Here is a 12,900-nt window from a genome sequence, read left to right as displayed (position 1 = left end):
TAACTTTATAATTCTAACCTTTTAATTCCTTTGCAGTATATATATATGTATACTGTATGTATACTGTAAGGCAGTCTTCTAATTTTTTGAGACTAGGGCTGGTACATTAGCCATGCTTGTCTCTAAAGCCAACTCAAGTTTCTAGCTGAGTGACTTCAACATGGCTTCAGGAAAGGTCATTACACAGAATTTACTACCAAACTATAATATACTGGAATTTTCTCTTTTATGTTTTGGAGATGATATATGTCTAGTTTTTAATAGAAAAAAAAATGGTATGAATTTTGGAATGCCATACCTGAACCAAATTGATTAGAGTGTCTCTGAAGTGTCCTGAGGTCTCTGAGTAAATGTCCTCTTGAAGGTTACTGCTGTATTCTGTATAATAAACCATGTTAAAGATATAATCATATCTTTGGAACCATGAATCAATGTGCTTTGGATAAGTTAATGCTACTTATCCAAGTAAGTGCAGGAAATATTGTCTATCTGTTGACATTTCTTTGTAAATAAAAGTCCCCAAAGAAAGGTGCCACCTAGTGGCGACATAGGCATAGGTCTATTCTTTAAAAAATTACCTGTACTCCAAAATTAAAAAACAGAATTGAGAGTCATTTTATATTCTCCAGTTCTCAAAGGTCAGAGCTTTGCATTCTGTTGCCATAGACTTCCACAGAGTCCAGAACTTTTCTCCAGTACTTATTTTATATTGTAAGTGAAAGTTGTTACTTCATTCCCCTGGAAAAGTCTTCTTTTTGTCCAAATGCAATAGAGGTGACTGTCTGAAACATTTTCTTAACATTCAAGGTTATATAGCCCATAATGTAATGGAATTTAAGGCATTAAGCCCTTTGTGAAAATGAATATAGTTGCCCTGCCAACTTCTAAATATGAAAAAATTTGGTTTTAAGGACTATTACAAGGCTAATGAAATTTATGTAAAGCAAAGTACATATATTTATAGATTTCACTGAGCGATAGCTACAGATTACTTTATTTTGTCTATTTTGAGTTAAAGTGCCCCCTGAGCTAAGGTGCAGGGAACTTCCCTGTCTTAATGGAAACATTCTCCTCAGAGAGACTTGTAATTATTTTCGTACATAATTTGCTTAACTTGATTGTCTGGAGAAATGTTTACCATCAATTTTACTTAATAGGTTAATTGGTCTTGTGTGATTCATATTTGAAATGTAAGAAAATTCTTCAAAATACATGAACTGGAATGCTTTATTTGCTACTTAAAAATACGAAGTTCATATATGAGTAAAATATACTCATATATATATATATATTTCCTTACGCAAGCAGTAGGCTTCTCTCATCTGGAAAATTTCTCCATTTGTTCTTGAGGCTAATATATCTATAAGGCAATTCTCATCTGTGCCTGCTCCCTGGAAAAATGAAAGAAGAGAGAAATATAAAAGCATTTTTATTGGGAATAACAGTGCACCTTATGAAGAGCAGCAGGACCCAGCGTAGTCAGGGTCTGAGAGGTGGCAGAGAGGAAAGGATGTTTGGGACAAAGGCCCAGTGTCAGTCTGGTTATGCCATTTACTAACTGTCTGACTCTTAGGAGATAATACATTTATTATCTGAAAGACACTGTTCCTTCCTTTAGAATAAAACTGCATAGGTATTTCTAAACAATGTGGAAAAAATGTTTCAGCAATGCTCACGGCAATGAGGATTTCCATTTGCTGTTGGAATATCAGGTTTTAGCAAGCTGAAATTAGAATGCGGATGTTCTCATTTTCCAAGAATGTTTTAGGGATCTGTCTCTTCTTCTCCCTAGATGTGGAATTTTGTACCATTTGCCTGAACATTTCCTTTGCAGGGCCTCTTGCAGACATGTACATGTACTGGCTTGTGACCGTGATTTTACAGACAGCACACCTTTTCAGAAAGGCACATTTATCCTTAGTCTTCTATAAACTGTTGATAAAATATACCAGCTTCATCTAAACAGCAACATATGACCTTATTCTTGTAATACTTAGGCACATACTTTTGCAAGAGGTAGAAATCGATGAGATATTCATTTAAAGTTATTAAAGTTCACAAGAATTTTAGGCAATTCCTATTCTGATCATTAGCATGATGGCCGAAATCCACGTTCCTATAAAATTTTTTTCCTGTTGCTGCTTTCCTGTTACACACTGTTTACCCATCATGGAGCTGGTCATTGGCAGACATCATAGTGGAATATTTCAACACTTATGCAGGAGTTTCATATCAGCATTTGGAAGTAAAAGATCTTCCCTCTCTGCTCCCTGTCCCTAGCCAACAAAATCTTAACAAATCCATAACCAATTTATTTCACGGACGTGACTTTCTTATAAGAAAGAGGTATTATAATTCTACAAAAGTAAAACTCTGATAGATTGAGCAATTGTTTTTGTAAAAGACTAACTGAAGTTCATAAAAATAAAGATGTTACCTATACACTGTCTAAATCAATACCTTATTTTGACTTGAGCCAAATTTTAACACATAATTTTAAAATATTTACATGATTTTTAACATAGTCTCCTCAATATGAAAATACATGTTGAGAACAGGCAAATCTGAATAGCCCTGGAGGCGTATTGATTCTTTCCTTTTGGTAGCTCAACACGGACCTGGCTCAGGAAGTCTGAGTCTGTAAACAGAAAAATTGGTGACTCCAGCCACTGGTCTCTGGAGGCCCCACCAGCTAACAAGGCCACTTTCTCTGACCATGTTATTTTCACTGTTACATCACAGTTTAGCTATTCCCTCTGCTCTCCTTAATCATATACATGTATAGGAGTGTCGGGGGATAATTTTCCCTCTAGGAATATTGTCCTATAGCTGTACAGGTTTACTTTTAGGTCAGATCACCTTCATGGCGTGCCAGAGTTCATGAGCATCATAAGATGGTGGTGGGTACATGAGACCAACCATCACCTCCTTGAAGTGATGCGAGAGCTTCTCTTTCAGATCCCCAATCAGGTCCTATGGAGGAAAAATATATATATATTTTTATTACATCAGTTCCTAAACAAGACATGAGATAATTGGAGAAAATTTTCTAGTAAGATTTACTTTTCCTTGTCATTTTGCATAAAACAAGTCAATGTGAAAGACAGAATCTGGGGTTTCTCACTGATTAAGGTTTTAGGGCTAAGACTGAGCAAATCCAAATCTGTGGTCTTTCCAGGGTTTAGTAATTTCTACAATTATATTTTTATTTTTTATGTTATTTTTGATTAGCCATCAACATGTTATTCTGTAAAGATGCTTTTGAGTTGCGTGGTTATCTAAATAATTTATGAAGGAAGAGAATAAATATAACATTTTTGTCATCTGTTAAAAACTTCCTATATCTTGGGGTGACGTCTATGGCTCCGTGGGTAGGTCATCAGCCCCGTATACTGAGGGTAGCAGGTTCAAACCCAGCCCCAGCCACACTGCAACAAAAAAATAGCCTGGCATTCTGGCAGGCACCGTAGTCCCAGTGACTTGAGAGGCTGAGGCAAGAGAATTGCCTAAGCCCGGGAGTTGGAGGTTGCTGTGAGCTGAGACTCCATTGCCCTCTACAAGGGCAATGAAATGAGACTCCGTCTCTAAAAGGAAAACTTCCTATGTCTTAAATTTATTTTTGAGTTAAAAGACTTTCTATTTTATTGAGATATAATACACTAGGTATGACAATTGAGTTTGTGAATTTGCTGTATGCACTTACATTGGCAGCACTGTACAAATAACTTAGTGATATTTCATAACCTTGGTATATCCATTAATCATTGTCTCTCAGTTGTGTTCATGTTGACATGTGGGGGTGTCTTTCTGAGAGGCATTCGCTATTTCTGTGTTTTTGTGTGCTGCTGTGATAATGTCAGAACTTAATTAGAGCAACAAATAGTAAATTTCTATTCTAACATAGCAAGAGTGGAAATGAAATCAGGAACACATTAGTCCAACTTTGTGGTAATAATGGCATGAAGAAAACAGCAGTGTACAAATGGATTAAACGTTTTTCTGAGAGGAGACAAAAACATCACCAATGAAGAGAGGTCAGGGCAGCCAATAATGAGCAGATAAATGAGCAGAAGTGATAAAAACATTACAAAATTTAATTGACTTGAGAGCCAAAATTATCAGCTGTCTGTGAAAGGCATACCAGGTCAAGTAACATCAATAGGTAAACACTTAGGAAAATCGTAACTGTGAATCTGGGCATGAGAAAGGTGTGGCTCTTGCATCACAATAATGCACCAGTGCACACAGCACTGTCTGCAAGGGAGTTTGTAGCCAATAAACAAATAACTGTATTGGAACACCCTCCCTACTCACCTGATCTGCCCCCACAATGACTTTTTCTTTACCTGAAGATAAAGGAAATATTTACAGCAAGAAGACATTTTGATGACATTCAGGACATGAAAGGTAATACGACATCAGCTCTGAGGGTCATTCCAGAAAAGAGTTCCAAAATTGCTCTGAAGGGTGGACTAGGCACTGGTGTCCGTGTACAGCCTCCCAAGGGGATACTTCAAAGGAGATGGTAGTAACATTCAGCAGTGAGGTATATAGCAATATTTTTAGGATGGGTTTGGAAGCTTAATTTTGAGACTCATGTGGACAATGAAATGCACATATTTATACATTGGTGATGCCATTTAAACAATCAATATATTAAATATTTTCGTAACATTCAGAAATTCTTGTGCCTCTGTGCTGTCTATTCCTCTTTTCAATGAGATCTCCAGGCAACTATGATTTATGTCATTATTAATTAGTTTGCACATTTTAGATGATTTTATAACTGGAATTAAACACTATATATTATATTTGTCCATTTTTATAACTCAGAATAAAAACTTTTGATATCCACATGTGTTATATGCTTCAGTATTTCATTTGTATTTATAGACAGTAATATTCTGCTGTGTCACTTGTTAAATCATTCACATGGTGATGAACATTAGGTTGTTTCAAGATTTTAGCTATCACAATAAATCTGCTATAAGCATTCATGTACAGTTCCTTTTTTTGAGAAAGAGTCTCATTCTATCACCCTGAGTGGAATGTTAGATGTCATAGCTCACAGCATCCTTAACCTCTTGGGCACAAGTGATCCTCCTGCCTCTGCCTCCTGGGTAGCTGGGACTACAGGTTCCCATCACGATGGCTGCCTGGCTAATTTTTCTATTTTTAGGAGAGACGGGGTCTCGCTCTTGCTCAGGCTGGTCTCAAACTCCTCAGCTCAAGCAATCCACCTGCCTTGGCCTCCCAGAGTGCTAGGATTACCAGCATGAGCCACAGCACCCAGCCCTCATCTTTATAAAGTAATATGTTTATTTGTATTTATTTAGGAAATCACTAAAAGTGGAATGGCTGGATCAAATGGTAAGTGAATGTTTAGCTCTTTAAGAAACTGCAAAGAGTTTTCAAAAGTTTCATCATTTTATATTCTCACCATTAGTATATCAGTGAGTTGTTGCATCTCCCCACTGACCCTTTGTATTATTATTATTATTATTTCAATTTTAACTTACCAGTGGTAGTGCAGCAGTATATAATTATTGCTTTTAACATCATTTGTGTAATAATTTTAAAGAACTCCTGGAATGGTCCTTAAAAGTCATTGTATCAAAAACCATAGGCAAAGAATTGTCTTTTTTATATGGACAATTAGTGTTTTAATATTTCTCAGAATTACTGTTTTGTTTTAAATTTACTTCTAATTGGTAAAAATTCCCCCAATTTAACAGGAACAAAAATACAATACTCTTTAATATTAGGTAGATGTTTCACTCTAAAAAACACAATCTTTTCATAAAATTTCCAAACATGGAAAAATCACCTGTCGTATTCTCATTAATTATCTCAAACTGTGAATGATGCTTAACTGAAAAGTGTTCTATAATGTATTATAATTTGAAAATTCTTTTTCACTACATAAAGGCCCATTAAAAAGTAGTTGGATGTCTCCTTTTGCCAAATGAAGATATAACTGTCACAAAAACTTTCTGATGATGTCAAGCAATTTAACACATGCTATTGGAGTCTGATAAAAAGGGAAGACATAAAAGATTAAAAATGTCGAAAGCATAATAGCTGAATGGCTACCAAATTTAAAATAAATTATAAACATAACAACCCCCCAAATTCAAGCAATTGCAGGCACAATAAACACTATTATAGGTACACTCAGGCCCATGATAATCAAATTGCTGGAAAAAAGGTGATACAGGAAAGTCTTAAAAATATTAATGGCCAGAGAAAAAAGATATCTTGTATCTTTTAAAAGACATGAGAATAAAGAAGAGTGTCATTACTACTGACTTATCTCCCGAAATTATATTAGACAGACACAATGGAAAGTACTTACAGGTGAAAAGGTGAAAAAATAGCAATTTAAACTTCTATAGACAGCAAAATATTTTTCAAAAATAAAGGTGAAATTAAGTTATTTTCTGGTAATCTAAAACTTTCAAAACGTGACACCAGCAGGCAATATTAAAGGGAATTATTTGGAATGGAATGGAATGAAAAATTTCATCTACCTAACTGAAAAAAAAAGAGGATCATAACTGTTTAATACATACATAAACCAAGAAGAGTTTAACTTTTTAAACAAAATCTTTTTAAAAGATGTTACATACATTTGTTTATAACAAAAGTGACAATGTATTATGTGATATAAATATGTGTAAAAGAAAAATGTGACAATAGCCTAAAAGATCAAGGAAGATGATATTATATAGTTATAATGCATTAAACTTACATAAAATTGTTATATTATTTAAAGATAGACTTTCATAAATTAAGGGTACATTTTACCAACCACAGTGCAAAATTTAAAAAGCAAAACACACAAATATAGGTAATAAGGCAATAGTGGATCTAAAATGAGCTCCAATCACAAGATGAATTAGTCCAAAAGAGGCTAAGAAAAGAGAACAGAAAATATGAAATTTAAATTTAAAATAGGTAATAGATGGTGGTAGGTCTGCTCAACCATTGACAGTCATGTAAAAGCTAGCCAAGAGCTGGGTGTGGCAGCTTATACATGTACTTTTAATGCTTTCAAAGGCTGAGATGGGCTAAGCACATGGGCCCAAGAGTTCACATCCAGCCTGGCAAAAAAGCATGACCCCATTTCTAAAATAAAAAAAAAATAATAATTCAGCTGAGCATAGTGGCTGGTCCTGTAGTGACCTAGCTGCTTGGGAGGCTGAGGTAAAAGGATAGCTCGAACGCTGGAGTTATTTGAATATCAAACAAAGTACACTTCTGAGAAAAGAAAATTTCTATGGATGAAGAGGGGTATTTCACACCGATAGAGGATCAACTCATAAATTAGAATAAAATCCTACATGTATATTTACCAAACAACGGAATTTTGAAATATATTAAGAAAAAAATTTGACAAAACTGAAAGGAGAAATCGAAAAATCCACAATTAGAGATTTAAAAAAATCTTCTTTCATAGTTGATAGAAAAGTTAGAAAATAGGTAAATGATAATAAGATTTAGCCTTCACTGTCCAACAAATTGATATTTATAGCACACTGACCATTAACAACAGAATACACATTCTTCCCAACCACACATAAAACATTCATCATGAAACACCAGATGGTGGGTGAAAATAAAGGATCTCAAGAAATGTATAAGAATTTAAATCATCTACAGTATAGTCTCTCACCACAACTTAATTATTTGTGAAATTAATAATAAAAATATATCTGGAGATTCCTAGATATTTGGAAATTGGACAACATTCATCTATATTACCCAAGGACCAAAGATCAAATCACAAGGAAGTTGAGAGTGCTTTAAATTCAAAGGAGGTGACACAACATGCCAAACTTTGTGAAAGGTGGCTGAGACGGTGCTTGAAGATAAATTTTTAAACATAAAATAAATTACTGAAGCTTTCATTTCAAAAGATCTGGAAAAAAAAGAATAAACTAAATCCAGAAAAAGAAGAAGGTAAAAAATCTGTAAGAGCAGAAATCAAGGATACAAAATGATACGTATTAATGAATACTAGAAACTGTCAATAAAATCAAATTCAGAGTTTCTGAAAGGTTCGATAATGTTGGTAAAACTCTAGATCGGTCAAAAAAAAAAAAAAAGAGAGAGAGAGAGAGAAAATACAATTACCAATAATGGAGATAGATTTGCATGGCAGATATATGTATTACAGGCATTAGAGGCATTAAAGGATAAGAATATTACAAACACATTTATGCCACTATATTTTAAAAATGTAGTTGAAATGGACAAATTATATGACAGATATAAATTACTAAAACAGATTTAGGCTTGAATAGGAAATCTGGATTACCCACTATTAGTGAAAGAAATTAAATTTATAATGAATGCCCCTCCCCCAAATCTCTGGTGGACTCACTGATAAAATCTATAAGGCATTTAAGAAAGAAGTAAAATAAACCCTACACAAAATCTTGCAAAAAATAGTAGCTAGCAGAAGATTTCTTAATTTATCGGATATGGCCTCATTTCCCTAATACAAAAATCAAAAAAGACTTCACAAGCAAAGAAATTAAAGACTGATACCCTTTATGAACATAGACACAAAAAATGCCTTTTCAGATATTTAAAAGTCATATCTAGCAATACATAAAAAATGACACATAATGATCAAATAGGGTTTTTCCCATGAATGCAGGTTTGGTTTGTACATGGTGGGCTCAGTATAAGGAAAAATAGCTACAAGATGATATCAATAGATATGGCAAAAAATCTTGAGAATTTTTAACACATAATCATAATAAAAACTCTTTCCAAAGGAAGGATAAAGGAATCTTCCTCAAGCAGATGGAGGGCATTTACAAAATTTCCATACCTGAGATGATACTATTGAGAACTAAATTGTAATTCTTTAAGATTGGGAACAAGGTGAGAATATTTGCTCCGGCTACTACTGCTTAAAACTGTATTAGAGGTAGACACCTAACAAAGAACAGTTAAAATTTTGAATCATCTGGAAGAAAGGAGAAAACCTTTGCAACCTGGTATAGACAAAAAATTTTAGATAATACATAAAAGTACAAACCATAAGTGAACAGAGTGATGAATTTGTATGGAAAGTGAAACTTTAATTCTTTGAAAGGAACATTTAAGGGAGTAAAAGAAAAGCCACATGTTGTTACTTCACATATCTAATAAAAGTCTTCTGCTCAGAAGATAAAAGAAACTCCTAAAACTCAATAATAATAAAACCTGATAAAAATGTGGATCCAAGATTTGAGCAAATACTTCCCCTAATAAAGCAGATAATTTGGAAATAAGCCCATGGAATGATACTTAGGACAGCAGTGATTAGTCTAAGGGAAATTAAAACCACAATGAAATACCACTGCTTATCTTCTAGAGTGGCTAAAATTTAAAAAAGACTGATGATATCAGGTTGGCAAGTGGATTATTTGCAACTATCATTTTAGAAAATATTGCAACCACTTTAGAAAACTGTTTTGTAGCTTTTTAAATAAATGTACTTAAAAATGGAAACAAAATCCAGTTTTAGCTATTAATCAACAAATATGAAAATTTACAAACATGTAGAACAAGCAGTGTTTATAGCAACTGTGTTCATGGTAGCTGCAAATTGGAAATGACCCAAATTACATCAAGAGATGAATAAATAAACAAATATTCATGTATTCATATGCTTGAAAAATACTCAGCAATACTAGGAAATGAACTACCAACACCCATAGCAATGGCTAGGGATCTTAAAAACTATTGGAGAAAGTAAATTCAGACACAAAAGAGCATCTTTTGAATGAATCCATTTATACAGCAAAGGTAATCTATAAAGACCAAGGGAAAGCAGACAGGTGATCACTTTCATGAGGATGGAGGGACATGGCCTGAAAAGGGACAGGGATGACATTTGGGGGCATTAGAAATGCTTTGTGTCTTGGTTGTGCTTGTGATCACACTGTGCTAAAGTCAATGCTTTTTATTTTATAGAAATTATACTCCATCTTGTGGATTTTTCATTTTAAATTGTCATTTTGGAATCTATTAGGTGAATATGTATGGTCTAAATCTTCAATTTATCTACTTCTCTCAAATAGATCTTCTACTGTATTCATGCGCCATACTACTTAATCCTTGGTTTCACATTATTGATCCAAGTAACTTAGCATTTTTTAGCATTTGTCCACATAGGTATGCCTTGGAAAAAGTATGAAGCCCATCATTAATATTGGTGCCATAGGGTAGGGGATGGAGGGCCATGAGAATTCTAGGAGAGAGGAAGAATTTGTAAAGTTGTTCAGGTGAGTTTAGTATAGTATCCTCTCTGGAGGTCGGATGCTTGTTCCTTTCTTTAAAATTTTTTTTGATGTTTTGATGTTTTTATTTCATAGTGAATATATTCTTGCAATGATATCATTAATAATTGCAAATTCTTTTTATAATTTACTTTTTTTAAATTTCAGAATATTACATGGGTACATGTGGACGTTAGTTCCTTACTCCAACTTAACATCCCTGAAATGCTAAAAACAAGACACAGGCATGTAGGCTGGGTTCTCATCTCCTTTTCTATGAGGGGCCCAAATAAGGCCTTAGGGGTGAGGCATTGAAACCTACATAATTGTAAAATTCATAAAAGACACAGTATAAATAAAATGAGAGTTCATGAAAAGTGTAGTTCTAAGCTAAGCCTTGAAAGATGAAGTGAGCTTTGGTCAGACAAAGGCGTAGGCTGTATCAACAATAAAAAATGTTTAAAGACAGAGAAAGTACAGTCTGGGTGTGGAATAAACGTTGCATGTGAAATTTGCAGTTAGCTTAAATAAACATTGGATGGATTTGAAATCTAATTGTTTTACAAAGGACTTTGGATGTCAGTCATTCTGACCTTCACTGTGCAGAGAGGAAAGGCCCTAATAAAATTTGATCAGGCTGGTCAGAGGGGGTCATGACTATGACAATCACTAGTATTTACTGAGTGCTTATATCTGCCAGACAGTATTCTGAGTATTACAATAAGTATAATAACTGGTTACAACCACCTAGGAAATACAGCCATCCCACCCATGTCATTCCATCCTATGCTGATGGAAAACCAGGCACACAAAGGTTGCATAACAAGCTCTGTGAACTACAAGTAAGTGATGGAGCCTGAACTTGAAATCAAACACCCCAGGCTCTTTTATTTCAGGCTCTTTTCTTATAGTATTTTGTCCACAGAACGCTACTGATGATACACCAGCAAGGTGATGAATATAGCATATAGGTGGTGACTACAGAATTTTGAGAAAATAAATCTTGTGGCAGTGCATTGAGCATGTGAATGCAAACAGACCAATTCAATATGCCTTTATCTCAGGAGGCTAAGGGACTGGGCAATTGATAGAAAGGGAGAAACATTAAAATTATCATCTTTTCCATAAGCCTTCCTCTCTCCCCAAGTAAAGTTTACTATTTATTTGCCACCATTTTTTGCATTTATTGTACTATATTTTAATAACCACACTGTATGATAAACATTTTATATCTGTGCGTTTCTCCCCAAAGCCTATCAGGGCATGGACTTTCTCACAAATTCTTCCAAATTCAGCATCTAGCTCTAGCACAGCGCTGAGCATACAAAATATGCAGAGTGTTGAGTATACATGACACATACGGGGATATAAAAACAAATGGGAGAATTGACGAATGAATGAATGTGGAAAGAGTAAAACCCTGACTTACCGATTAAAGAAAGGTAATGTTCAAGCTGGAAATGAATCAAGCATTGCAAAAGTCTCTTAATCTCTAGTCACATTGCTTTGATCACTATCCCCCAGTGCATTTGCCACAGCGTCTTCACTGTGTAAGTGTTAACACAATTTTGTACGGAACCCGAACGCTAGCGGCGGAGCCCACTGTAGACCGAGGCCTACAGTGGCCACGAGGTGGCGCTGGCGTCTTTGTCTTGTAACGTGGATGGGCGCGCGCTTGTACATAGATTGAACTGACTTGGTAAAAATCAATAAGTAAATAAATAAAACCATGAAATAGTATAATTTCAGGAAAATAAAAAACATCAGATATTATCTAACGCCATTAGCATGTACAGGTTGCGAGGTAGGGTGTTTTCATTACAAGTTTGTTACCTGACCTCGGTGTAAACTTCCCTGTCTCCAAAGGGGAAATAATAACAGCACCTACTCCTGTAAAATTCTTAAAATATTTTCTGGCATATAATAGGCATTCTAGAGTGTCTGACCTCTTCCCTCCTCTTTCTGTGTGTTTCTCTGTGTTTCTACCTCAGCGTTTTGACTGTGTTTCTTCCAACTTTTACTATGTCCGATTGTCAAGGAATTCTGTTGCCTCCAACTTACAAACATCTACAAACCGAGGAATTGTCACCACTTTACTGCTGCAGCCCTGCCCAGGCTACCGTCATCATTCCCAGGACCCTGCAAATGCCTTTCCCTTCCGGCCTCTACCCTGTGGTTTCTCCTCAACACACTAAAAATAAAAATCGGGTTAGATACTCATCTGCTCAGAATGTTCCTTCTCACTCCAAACTCCAGAATCAGCTATTTATAGTTGATCTCAGAAGAAAGTGAGCACCTCATATGTTTTATTCCATGAAAAATGCCAAAATCCTTGTACAGGTTCACAAGACACAAAATGTTTGCGTTCCCTTCTCTGCCCTTATCTCCTCTTGCCCCTGTTTCTCTCCTCCAGCCACAGAGGGCTTCTTCCTGACCTGGAATCTCAGACATGCTCCAGTCTCAGGGCTCTCCTTTTGCCCTTCACTTTGCCCTCCGTGTTTTCTCTAGGTATCCACACGGTGGGCCCCTCCCTACCATCTCAGTGAAACCTGCCCTGGTCACCTTATTTAAAATTATACCTGAATCCCAGCGCTTCCTGTGTTTCTTACTGGCTTTTTCTTTT

At 35.2% G+C, this 12,900-nt stretch overlaps 1 protein-coding gene across 1 annotated transcript in view; it reads right to left on the bottom strand.

Annotated features, from left to right (window-relative positions):
- The window catches only part of ANXA10 (annexin A10), a 45,705-nt gene that overhangs the window by 13,080 nt on the left and 19,725 nt on the right, over positions 1-12,900 (bottom strand). The window contains exons 4-6 of the mRNA XM_012811835.2: positions 2,860-2,973; positions 1,301-1,391; positions 299-378 (exon numbers count right to left, since the gene is read on the bottom strand). Coding sequence (XP_012667289.2) covers positions 299-378; positions 1,301-1,391; positions 2,860-2,973 — 285 coding nt within the window. The remainder of the gene's footprint in view (positions 1-298; positions 379-1,300; positions 1,392-2,859; positions 2,974-12,900) is intronic.

Source organism: Otolemur garnettii, unplaced genomic scaffold (genome assembly GCF_000181295.1).
Source record: "Otolemur garnettii isolate 467f Iridium unplaced genomic scaffold, OtoGar3 scaffold00177, whole genome shotgun sequence".
Classification (NCBI taxonomy): domain Eukaryota; kingdom Metazoa; phylum Chordata; class Mammalia; order Primates; family Galagidae; genus Otolemur; species Otolemur garnettii.
The sequence above is the reverse complement of the archived record's forward strand: the minus strand, read 5'-3'. Positions and strand labels throughout refer to the sequence as shown.